This window comes from Plectropomus leopardus, chromosome 12, assembly GCF_026936395.1.
Source record: "Plectropomus leopardus strain MGB_pleo_1.0 chromosome 12, ASM2693639v1, whole genome shotgun sequence".
NCBI lineage: Eukaryota > Metazoa > Chordata > Actinopteri > Perciformes > Serranidae > Plectropomus > Plectropomus leopardus.
The window spans coordinates 7,522,460-7,535,140 of NC_142187.1; the positions used below are offsets into that span (position 1 = coordinate 7,522,460).

General features: G+C 41.3%; 1 protein-coding gene across 5 annotated transcripts in view; it reads left to right on the plus strand.

The window, feature by feature from the left end:
• The window catches only part of rnf220a (ring finger protein 220a), a 221,705-nt gene that overhangs the window by 162,083 nt on the left and 46,941 nt on the right, over positions 1-12,681 (plus strand). For all 5 annotated transcript variants that reach the window (XM_088085176.1, XM_088085177.1, XM_042497332.2 and 2 more), the window contains one exon: positions 6,858-6,987. In XM_088085176.1, coding sequence (XP_087941302.1) covers positions 6,858-6,987 — 130 coding nt within the window. The remainder of the gene's footprint in view (positions 1-6,857; positions 6,988-12,681) is intronic.

A 12,681-nucleotide genomic window follows, 5' to 3' on the forward strand; every position in this document is an offset into this window, starting at 1 on the left:
AACAACTCAACTTGTACAGTTATGAGGCTGGTTGGATGCCATAACAAATTCAGAGAAACAGCATGGGAGACAGCTTATGGTTGTGCAATAAACTGAATGTTAAGTTCACTACCATAAGATGTCTCTAATGCAGTTTCTGTAAACCTTGCAGTACATCCAACCAACGTCACATATGTGACCGCACCTGCCCAAGACCTCCACATCCAGCATCTTCACTTGTAAGATTGTCTGATATCAGCCACCCGATCAGCTTGATTTGTGCAGTTTGAAGTCTGGTTGAATGTACTGCCAAAATTGGGGACGTGTTATGCTGGTCAAATGAACATTCAGCTTGGTGGACATTCCTACAGTTAGCCTGCCAATGGCCTGCTCCCTCAAAACCTGCGACATCAGTGGCATTGTGTTGTGTGATCAGACGGCACGTTTCTGAGTGTCCTTTTATTTTGACAATCCAAGGGCACACTTGTGTAATGATGCTTTTTAATCAGCAAGTGCTTACTAACACGGATTTTAACAAATTTGACCATAAATTTGTGACCATAAATATATCTATTGAATGTATAAAAAGTCTTAGATCTTTAACTTAAACCTGTGAAAAATTGAAGCACTGGTTTTAGGAACAGTCCAACACACCATCTCCTGTTCCCCAAGAGGCAGGAACGATGGGCGAGATAAAAAGCGAAAAGGATGACACGCAATACAGGTCATTAAATGGGATTTGGACCCACAGTGTTGTGAGTACATGGTTTGCCTCTTAGCCCATTGAGCCATGAGGACACCCCAAATGGTTTTTTATCTCTGGCCCCATTGAGAGCGAGTATTGAGCTGACAATCCCCGTCCTCTCTGGAGGTGGCCTTTTTACCTCAGCTCATTGTAGTCTGTGACTGGGAGCCCGCGCTATCTAGCATCTATTGATTCCCACTTCATCTGGACCAAAGCAACACCAGAGAGGGGAGAGGGAGAGAGACTGAGAGACAGGAGAGAGAGAGAGAGAGAGAGAGAGAGAGAGAGAGAGAAGGTTTGCAGAGGAGGAGAAGTGAAAAAAAAAGAAAAAGGATAAAGGATGCCTCAGGTGTTAAAAGGGATTAAAGGTGCTTTATGATGACTGACATTTGACAAATTTTCAACTTTTCTGAAGAGAAGTGGTCATATGTGGTAACTGGTGCAAAAAAATAATAAAAAAAAGGATGGAAGGAGAAAAAGGAAGGAAGATCATAAAAATATGTTAAAGAAGAAAAAAGGACAAAATGTAAGAGAAGAATAAAACTTTCTTCTTCACACCTTCTTGTGCCTAAACAGCTATTTATATATTGTTTTAATACATTTAAATTTTATTTTTTTTAAATTACTTTTTTTTGGCTATAAAAATCTGGAAGTCCAAATCTGACTGCATGGTTGACCACCCCTGGCCTGCTGACCCCACTTTGGGCAGCCCTGATTTAAGGACGGAAAGCTGAAGGAAAGGATAAGCATGAAAACGGGCAAAAGTGTAACAATACAACGAAAAAAAAAGAATTGAAAAAGGAAGATACCTCCTCTTTACTCTCCACTCTTCCGTATGATCTAGCTCTCTCCGCCTCACCATCTGCTGTCTATAATTACCTGTCTACATGTGTGTGTGAATGTGTGTGTGACTCCTCATTATTTCATTCATTAAGCACCTTAATTTAAGCATGTGTGCGTTATCTTTTTTTTTTTCTTTTTTTTTTTACTTTTTGAATGATTTTAGGCTATTATAAGCTATTTTGTTTTGATCTAGTCCATAAAGTCTTGCTGGTTTATTTATAGAGCATATTTAACCCCACTGTGTAAAAATAAGCTGTTTTTTAAGTTAACTGAATTTGAGAAGATAAGTTGAACCATTACAAATTAACTCCAACCTTTCCTCTAAAATTCATTAAACTTAAAATTTTAAGGCAGCCGAGACAATATCTTGTTTTTACATTAAGACAAATAGTTCATTTTTACTGTGTAATAATCTGGGTTTATGTGTAAATAAAGGTTTGGGGTTAGATCCACAGTTAGTCATTCTGGAGTCCTTTGATTTTCTTTAACAGCATAAAGAACATACTTACTTGGTTTTCTTTGCTTATTTTATGATGTTGAACTGATGTGTTTCAAATGTCCGCTAAAGAAAATGACTCATTACTTCTGTTTATTATAGAACCACTGTCAAACATATTTAAAAACTGAAATTGCACAAGAAATAACTAATCATCAAAATCAATGATGCTGCTAATAAACGACATATTCAACCCTGCAAAAATTTAAAAAGGAATTAAAAAAACTTGCTGTACTTAAGTATATTTTTTAAATAATAATTTAATAATGTCATTTTTTAAAAAGGGGTTCCAAGGGTTAAATACAATGGATTTTCATATGTTATTACTGTCTATTAGGTGTTGACATCAGAGGATGTGTAAGTGACTTTATGATTCTCTTGCATTTGCACAGCTAAAGTAGGAATAGGTAATCTCTGGATTGACCACAGCCAAAGTGTCCATGTCAGGACTGTAGCAGCAAGTAAATAAATCAGACAGAAGATACAAAAAAGTCAGCGGATATGCTCCCTGCCAGTCGGGTGACATATTGTTTTGTGACACGAACAAAAACCAGTGAGAGCCATTAAGTGGATCAAGTGACAGAGATGAAAAAGATAGAAGATGGTGAAAGAGGAGAGAGTGATAGAGGGACGGTTTGGGTTGAATGAAGAGAGAGGCAGAGGAACAAAAGGGTGAAATCAGGAAAATGGGAGATAGAGGGAGCGAGGAATAGAGTGAGGTAGAAGGACAGACAGAGGGTGAGAAAAGGGAAAGAAAGTCAGGGGAAAAGAGAGATGAGATGATCCATCTTGGCACATTAGAGGGGGATCAAGCCCACACTCAATCATGGCTGTCAGAGAGATGCACACCTCCTCTCTCCTCTCCTCCATCCATGCATCCATCCATCCCTCGTTTGCTCCGCCAGCCAGCATTTCACTGAAGAATCTCCGCGCTAAAAAGTCCTGTCAGGCCTATTTCCTTGTTATTGTCCAGCCCTCTCCTCTCCCTCCTCACCATCCTCTGATACCTTCCCTCTGCTGCCCGAGATTAAACGCACCCATGTCGCGCCGCAGGGTGTGTGTGTGTGTGTGTGTGTGTGTGTGTGTGTGTGTGTGTGTGTGTGTGTGTGTGTGTTTGTGTGTGTGTGTGCTGCGAGGTCTAAAGCAGGACATGTGGGAAACGCAGAGGTGTTTGTGTGTGGGTGTGTGTGTTGCCCCGACATTAATCATCTTTAAGGCGCTGACAAGCCCAGTGTGCGACATCACATCACATCAACAACCCCCTCACACACACACACACACACACCCTTCTCCCCCCTTTCTCTTCTTCTTCTTCTCCTCCCCTGGATTTATCTGTCCCGTCGCCTCTCCCCGTCACTCACTTCCCTCAGGGAGCTGTTGACGGAGAGAGGGAGACTTAGAGGGAGAGGAGGAAAGAAACACAAGGGGTGAGAGTGACCAAAAAACGGGTGAGGGACAGTGAGTTGAAAAATTTAACTGTTTTTTTAAACATGGGTGTAAATTCGGCAGAGGACCCCCCAAACACCCTGCTCAAAATTGGCACAGAACATGCGCCCCTGGATTTTAAGAGGAAAAGAGACATGAAAGAAATCAAAAGCATTGAGTTTTGATAAAACCTTTCATTTCATTTGACATGTTATAAGCCATGTTATATTTCAAATGGCTCTCATTACTCACATAAACTGACATAGTAGCATGAAAATCTGAATTGGCAACTGGTCGTTGAAGTGTTTATAAGTTCGAGATTCTGAGAGGGGACCAAAAATATGAATAAATCTAGGTGCAAAATCTGTATTTTAATTTTTTGTGCTGTTGTCTCTTTTTTTTTGGCTGTTTTGGCAAGTTAAAGACAATTTCCCTCTCCAGTAGACAATAAAGTTGTATCCTATTCTTTCACGTGACTGGCTGTTGTATTTCCACGTGTTGTGCAGGTTAAATTTGAGTGTGTGTTGCATGTGTCAGCTTGGTTTTGACCCTATTGTGACACAGACAGCTGAATTCAAATCCGTTCAAACCAATTCCCATATCACAAAACTCCTGCACTTTAGTCTTTCCCTGTTGTTCATTGTTGACATTCTTTTTTCACACCCGTGCGTCTACATCTCCTTTCCATCACTTTTTTAATAACACAAACAAAAGTCACATCCATATGGAAAGTTCCACATTTCAAAAGACTCAAATCACTGTACATTGAAATGCTAAAACTCACACTGTGCGAAACAAGCATTTTTTTTTTTAAAGTATGTTATTTGACATTACAAAGGCCTAAAAATAATCAAGCGCAGGCATATATTTGTGTGCGTGTGTGTGCGTCCGTGTCCTCCAGGTGTGTGTTTGTCTGCGGAATAGAAAGAGCCCCATCAGCTGCAGACAGGGATTGGATCTTTCTTTGTTTGCTGTGGCGGATGGCGACAGCTTCAGCATGACTCAAATTATCTTGTCAAAGCAATAAAGGAGAAGAAGGGAGGGAGGGGTAGAGAAAGAGAGATGGAGAAACAAGGAGAGAAGAGGAAGTATACTGAAGGGAGCGTGGTGGAGACAATAAGGCAGAGAAGAGGAGACGGAACGTAGGAGATGAGTAGCATAGTAAAAGAAGCGAGAGCTGAGGGTGAAGAAGAAAGTGATGAGGACACAGAAAAGAGTATAAAAAAGAACGAAAGATGAAAAAGGGAGGCAAACAAGAGGAGATAGAGGAGAAGAGAAAGAAATGAAACAAATAAAGGGATGGTACAGGGGCAGAAAATTAGAAATGGATGAGGCTGGAGAGAGAGAGAGCGCGCAGGGAGGGCTAGGTGTGGAGGTAGAGAAAGAGAGGCAGAGAGAGATAGAGAGTAATCGATTACCTATTTTTCAAAGTCACTTAACGTGTCCAGTGCTGTGGCTCTGTTAAGTAGCGGTGCAGGAGAATGGGAGACCGGTATGCACACACACGTTCTGGAAAAGGGAGGAGGGGGTGGTGTGTGTGTGTGTGTGTGTGTGTGTGTGTGTGTGTGTGTGTGTGTTCCCCAATAGTTGTCTCTTGATGAGTTCTCTTGCAGGAAATTGTTCTGACAGACCAATATGTGAGCAAGGATACGTGTCCCCAGAGAGTTGCGTGTGCATGTATATACTGTATATATGTGTGTTTGTGTTTGTGTATGTATGTGTGAGAGAGAAACACCTAAGACAAGACAAATAGGGAGTCCCCGTACCTGGTTCTCTTGTTGCCGTGGTGACAAGCAGTCTAAACGGGATATCCTGGCCAAGGCGGGGCCTATTGTTCCCGAACTAAAAAAAGCCTGTTTGATTGGCTAAATACAGGAAATCAGGAAGTGTCCTCCGACATTAAGCACCGCTGCACTTTCAATAGATGTTATTTTAAGCCAATTCAGGCTGACTCAAAGGTAAACTTTCCCTAGAAAGTAGGATGTATACTACGATACATACACAATCACAAAGGCGCAAAAGCGAAAAAAAAAATGTAAAGTGCGCATTTTCCGATGTAACACAATGAAAGGCACACTAACACAGACACACATACAGGTGGGCCCCACCCTATGGCCTGCTGATCAAGGACAATGAAGTGAGGTAGTGTTGGCAGACTCTATACAGCATTATCTCATCCATGGCTGACACTTCTTTAAATCTGCTTTGACCTGAGAGGACACAGTGGAGGCTATACAGCACTCTATTCCCCTTTTTGTCTGTGTGTAAAGCACAATTATAATGCACATGCACTTAATGTGTGTGACGTTAGAGAGTAAATAAAACAGTTCAAGACTTGGAATACACAACACTGAAGTGTCCTTGAGTGTCCTTGGTAAACTGAAGGGCTGCCTGGTCAACTTTGTAGAGTGCATGTGGCAGCTTACAACAAATACAAACAGTTGAATATATTTGATTTGTCTCTGTGAAACAATTTGGACAAGTCCTCTGAGACTTGTAATAGATGCCAAACTGTAATTGTTCATCATTCAAGGTGTTTCATATGGCTAGGCCTCTATACACTTTTCATAAGCTATGCAGTTCTTACAAAGAATATGCTTTATATTGTTGTGAGCTTTGTTTGGGAAAACAAAAACAAAACAAAGAAAACTTGCATTTGGTATTGTATGGTATAAGCAAGGTTTTTAATTATTTTTAAAATCACGATTAATTGATAACCATAAAACTTTAACTATAAGCTTATAAGCCTACAAGCCCAATTAGATCCCCAGTCCTTTTTACTACCCTGGTGTTTGGCTATACATTTTGACAAATAAAGGCCTGTCTCAATTAGAGGCCCAGTTACCATGCAGTTCATTTTTACATAAGTTCTTTAGATATTAACCGGGTTGTTAGCTATCTGCTGGAGATAATGTTAGTTAGCGGCTGATAATGCATACAAATATAATTGTTTTAACTTTTATCAATATGAACATACTACACACATGGTTAGCTTGGTAAGATTCTCCCAAGTTCAATAATTCAGGTCATTTTACTGAAACCATGAGCACCAAAGAAGAAGTAATACCAGCACAGTAAATGAGAAACACTGGGAAAAAAAGGGTTTAATGAATTATGTGTAAGGAATTAAAAGCCCTGTTCAAATATAAGCCTGTTGAGTTCAGTGGTTTAAGCAAATATCCTGGGCTATTAATGGGCTATTAATTTTAGTTTTACAGTAATTGATCATTAATGTCACCTATGATTCATTAAGGAAAGTGCTTACAGTTTGCCATCCTGATCTGACTACAAGAATCATTTGGATACCTGGCTCTTGTTTGTCCTATACATATAATGACGATGTTTCTCTGCTTTTTATCTTGTCTCCAGGTAAAAAGAAGATGTCCCTGTATGACAGCCAGGCTCCAATCTGCCCCATCTGCCAGGTGCTGCTGCGGCCCGGAGAGCTACAGGAACACATGGAGACGGAGATAGAGAGGCTAGCTGCCATATGCTTCAGGTAGCCATTAAAACACACACACACACACACACACACACACACACACACACACACACACACACACACACACACACACACACACACACACAGAGAGAGAACAGTAAGTTCAGTCAAATCAAAGTTCAAAGTAAGCTATGAAGACTTCATCTTGGAATGTTAGCTATAGTTAGTTTAATGACATTTTTAGCCTAGCTTAGAACAAAGGAGTAAGGGGAAAAGCTAGCCTAGTTCTGTCTACAGTACCTTTAAACAACCCCAGAAGTATCTAATTAAAATTTTATATCTTTTGTACCTAATATATATAAAACTACAAAAGGAGACTTTGTTGTTTAATGAACCATTAGCCTAAGCATTGGAGCTGCTAGCTTACGCAGTGGCAACGCTCAGCAAATCCTTATTTAAAAAATAAACGTAGGCTCTTAACAAGCTTTTCCTTCAGCATATTAGTGACCAGTGTGCTAACCAAATAAAGTGGTAATGAGGAGCATTATTGTGTCTTCTGTAATATTTGAAAACAGGTTAGCTTCCTTCCCCCTTGTTTTTAGTCTTTCTGCTAAGCTAAGCTAGGCTAAACACATCTCTGCATATCTTCATCATGTGCACCGAGGAATCAAACGGATATCAATCCTGAAGACAAATACTGGCTCATAAAGCTGTATATTTTTTAGGCATAAGGTGAAGGCTGAGCTTTAACTCAGTTTTTATGTCAGCCTCACTGACTGCTATTCTTTCAGAGCGGAGATTTCGGGGCCATAAATCTGCATAAAAGGCAGAGGCATGCCGTCGACGTAACACTAAGTGTTTCCTGCAGGGATTAGGATTCAAACCTGTGACCTCGAGTTCACTGCCGCCCCCTTCTTCTCTTCATGGCAGTTGCACGAGCTGTTTTACGGTGGATAAATCAACTCCAAGCCCTTTTAACGATGGGACGCAACCATTAGCATCCATATTTCACCTTGACCGCACGTCTGGTTGTGTGTGTGCGTGTGTGTGTGTGTGTGTGTGTGTGTGTGTGTGTGTTTGTGTACATGCGTGTGTAGCCCATGTGATGCCGTGTTTGTGTTTGACCTGGTGTCCACCTCAGCGGCCCAGCTTTATGATAGTCCCCATTAACCTGGAGGAACAGGGCAACAGATAGCGTCACCCCACGTGGAAATCACACTTCATTTACCCCCGTTTACACCTCCCACACCCCTTCTTCCATCTGTCTGTGTCCACATACTGTATATCTTTTCCTTGTCCTAGCCACCCAAACTCACTTCTAGTCCGCCCTCTTTTGTTTCTTCCTGTTTACAGCTTTACATATTTCTTCCCCAACTCCCCCAACTTTTCACTCTTTCCTCTTAAAATGCAGTCTTGTCACTTCTTTGTTACCTGATTTCGCCATGTGTCTTGAAGCTGCAACATCAGACCAAAGCAGTGACCCTGGATAAACCCATTTTTCTCAGTGTGATGGGGTCAACGTGTGTATTCCTTCGTATTTTCTGTGAGGAGGAAAGGATGAAATTAGAGACAGAAAGACAGTTAGAGAGAAAGTTTATATGAATAATGTAGAAAGATGCATTTATCTGTGAGCACAGAGATCCATTCAGGCAAAAATTCAAGAGGCTGAAGAAAGAATGAAAGGTTGAAATTAAGAAATCAAAATAAGTGTCAGGTAAAAGTTAATACAAAACTAGAAAAGTGCATTAGTAGAAATCTCTGCCACTAAGCAGCCGTCAATTGCCGCCAATCTCGACAATTCTTTTAATTCCAACATTTCTGGAAGTGCACTTTGAACGGTATTGACTTTGTTTGTAGGTTACAGCACAACAAAGTTGAAAATCACAACAATTAATAGAATTTATAACGACCCCAAAAATAAACTATTTAACTATCTGCTCACTTAGTTCTGGTAGAAGCACAAATATCAAGAAAAAATTACCAAATCAACAAAATCTGTAAGTCAACAAAATTGGGCAGACAAAGCACTCTGCTTCTAGAAAAAAGTCCACTTGTTTTTTATAAACTTTCAGCCACAAGTCATGGCTCTTATCAGCCAACAGACTTATCCCACTCACTTTTGACGAAGGCCACAACATGCAGCTGAAAGCTTTAGCAAAAAGAGGTGATGGTTCTTGAAATAGAGAATAGAATAGAAAAAAATAGAATAGATTGCATTGGAGAGCTGAGTGAGGGTCATCCATCCATCATTGTCTGATATGGTGAGGTGTGTGTATGTGTTTCAATAATTAATAAAGGTTAGTAGTCTGCCCTTCCCTCTGAGATACTGTGTAAGCACACACACACACACACACACACACACGCACACACACACACACACACACACACTCACACACATGGTTATTTAAGGAAATAGCGTCATCCCTGGGTGAGATGGGATGGTGGCTAACGTCACGGCTGGCTGATTTAGCTACTTGCCATTAACCCATCCCAGACACATATACACACACACCACAAGAAAAAAAAGAGGGCAAGAGAGGAGGCTGAGGGGGGTGCAGAGGATTGAATTTTAAGATATTTTGATTGAAATGTTCCTTTACACACACGCAAACACACAAAAGTCTCAGTGTGACTTTGTCTGGGCATCAGAAGGAATGGACGCAGGAGATGAAATAAAAGCAGAAAGTGTTGTGTGTGTCTTATGTCGCGAAAAACACATTCTATATCACACACACATACACACACATACACACACACTGTCTCTCCCTCTCCCCAGCTCTCTGCATGGTAGCAGCCATCATTGAAAGTGACAGTGGGAATTTGGTCCAATTTGTAGTAAATCTGCCTTTAATGACGACCAGCGCTCGCTGAATGAAAGAGCTGTGGGTATGGAAACGAAGGTGCGTGTGTGTTTGACTACATTGGTGTGAAAAATGTGTGTTTTCCATATCTGTCCGGCCTCTTCTGTGAATATCTGTTCTTCTGTGTGCTTCTATTTGTTTTCTATTTCTCTGTTCTGCTCCCACTGCATGTGTGTGTTTGATTACAACTGCCAACCTGTCCTCTCCTGTGACTGTGTGCTCTGGCGCTGCTTCATGGGCCACAGCTTCTCATGTATGGACATAGAAATCACACGCAAACACACAGCTGAGCAAATGGTAATCTATCATGCCCTGTAAACGTCAGGTGGCTCGTGGGGGCAAAGTAATCTACATACCCCGTCACCCCCTCCTCTTCATACCCCTACTCCTCTTCCTCCTCCTCCTCCTCCTCCTCCTCCTCCATAATCAATTTGCCTCCTCGAGAGCGAGCCCCCACTTCTCCAGCAGACACAAAAAGGTAAAAAGCAATCAGTATCTTGAGGTTAGCACCATCCCTCCATTCCACCAGACTCCACTGAAAAAAGACTTTTTCATCTCTCTCTCCCTCTCTGGAAGGGAGTGGAGGTGGGAGGTGTAGAAGCACCTGCTCGCTGCTCACTACTTGTGTTGGATTGATGCAGATTTAACCAGGTTTGGGGAAGGTGGGCAGTTTTCTAAATGGAATTGCTTCCAAATTGAGGATCAGCCCACTGTTCCAGATTCAACCCATTTTCACTCCCAACTTGTCAATTATCAACGCTTGGTCAGTGACCCTTGATGTTTTATACCAACGCACTGAGTTCCTCTTTACCATTTGTTTGAGACGCACCAGGCTGCATCATTACTAGACGCATATGATGGAGTATAAAGAGCAAGAAAGTCTGCGGAGAGAGGAGGTTGGGTTTGGACAGATGGTTCAAACACCAGATTTTCAACTATTTTAACCCAAACCATTAACTTTTCCAAAGCTTAACAAAGTTCTTTTGTATCTTAAGTGTAACAAAGTACCTCTGTTGCATAAACCTTAAAACAAAGTCAACCATATTGGTTTAAGGGTTATTTAGAGGTTATGTGGTATACAGACCCGAAACAGCTAAGATCATCCTTTCAACTTTGAATACATTATTTTCAATCAGCTGATTATCAAATATGATCTCTGATTACCTGATTTGTTTTAGTCCATTTCTTCAGTTTTTTTTCTTTAACATTAATCACAGACCAAAAAAGGGAACATTTGAACCAAAAGCTTGATCTGTTTTAGCCATCGTATGACTACTTCCTGTTGGTGATCTCACATGTTCTTGCTCCTCCTTTAGGTTAAACAAGTTGAGAGAAAGTACTGTATGATGTGATGGGACAATGTGTTATCAGAGTTGTGTGAAGCACCCACATGCCCTCACCTGTCTCCCTGTGTTCACACATAGGCCTCATTAGCACAACACATTTTAAATTGCTTTGTCTCCCGTCTTTCATTCCTCCCTTGCGTCCTTTTCGCCTGTCTGTGTGTTTGTTTCGCTTTGCTGTGCTGCTCATTTCCACACTCCTCTCCTTGCTTTGACATGGCAGGCAGCTGGAATTTCCAGGCCCCCATAACCCTCCCCATCAAAAATTCATAGAACCGGGCAAACAGACGCGTGAAGCTGCGAGAAGAGGCGGCGACACACCAACTCTCCCATCAATCCCTCTCTTTCTTTCTCTCGTTTTCTGTCTTCTTTCATCTTTCACTCGCTCGATCTCTCTCTTTATGTTGCCCGCTCTTCCTCCCTCGCCGCATCTCTCTCTCACCTCACATTTCATCTCTTTTCTTATCCCCCCTTTTTCACTCCCTTTCATCTCTCTATCAGCCCTCTCTGTCATTGTGGCAATTTTCTCCCATCGTGGCAGGCATGCAACCGCTGTCCTCTCTCGCTCTCTTTTCCCCTCTCTCCCTCTCCCTCCTTCTCTTGTCACTGTTTGACACTGTCAACAAGCAGGTGGAGGTGGCTGTTATTGTTGATGCCTCTGCAGAGGTTCCAGGTAATGAATAAAAGAGAGATAGAGGGAGAGGGAGAGAGAGATGACAGAGACAGAGATAGAAAAAAGGGGGCAGACAGGTGGGGGTGTTGGCAGATTCCGCCTGCATTACACAGCAGCTTGACTGTGTCACCCATGTTTATTCTCTTTGTTGGTGGAAGTGAGGCCCGCTGTTACACACACACACACACACAGTAGCAAGACAATATACAGATGCAAACACACATCCTCAGGTGCACACAGCACAGACGATAATGACACGTTTTCACAGACATGTTCAACCAAATACATTTAATACATACACAGACACCTGTTCACTGATACATATGCACACTCTCACAGCACCAGCGACACTGCGAAGATCATAGAGGAATCAATCCCATCAGATGAGGACTAATGAACACTAAAATGACTGATAATAACTCTCATTAATCTAATTCATTTGATTTTTTTTCTGATATATTTTTACAGGTTTTGGTAACAGTCAAAGAGAACTGAAAAAAAAACCAAACTAAAATCTAAAAAGTTCTGCTTCTGTGTCTCTATTTGTTTATCGTTTGGTATATGCATATGTCCAAAAATCAGGTTAGATATATCAAAATTCAGCTACTTTTCTGTAAAACACTGGAATATTTCTAATGCCTAATCTTGAACTCAGGGGCACAAAAGTATTGTGTGCCTTCCGACTTAAGCTAAAAGCTCAAGTTATTCTTTTTTTTTCTGCGCCATGTTTGCAATTTTTGTTGCTTCCTCTTTGATGTGTGCTTCTTACAGTCTCTACCACTGACTGTATATAAGAACAGATCCACTTACTTTCACCACACATACTTGAAGCCAGACATTTCACATAGGGCCACATCTTGATGTTATGAAATCA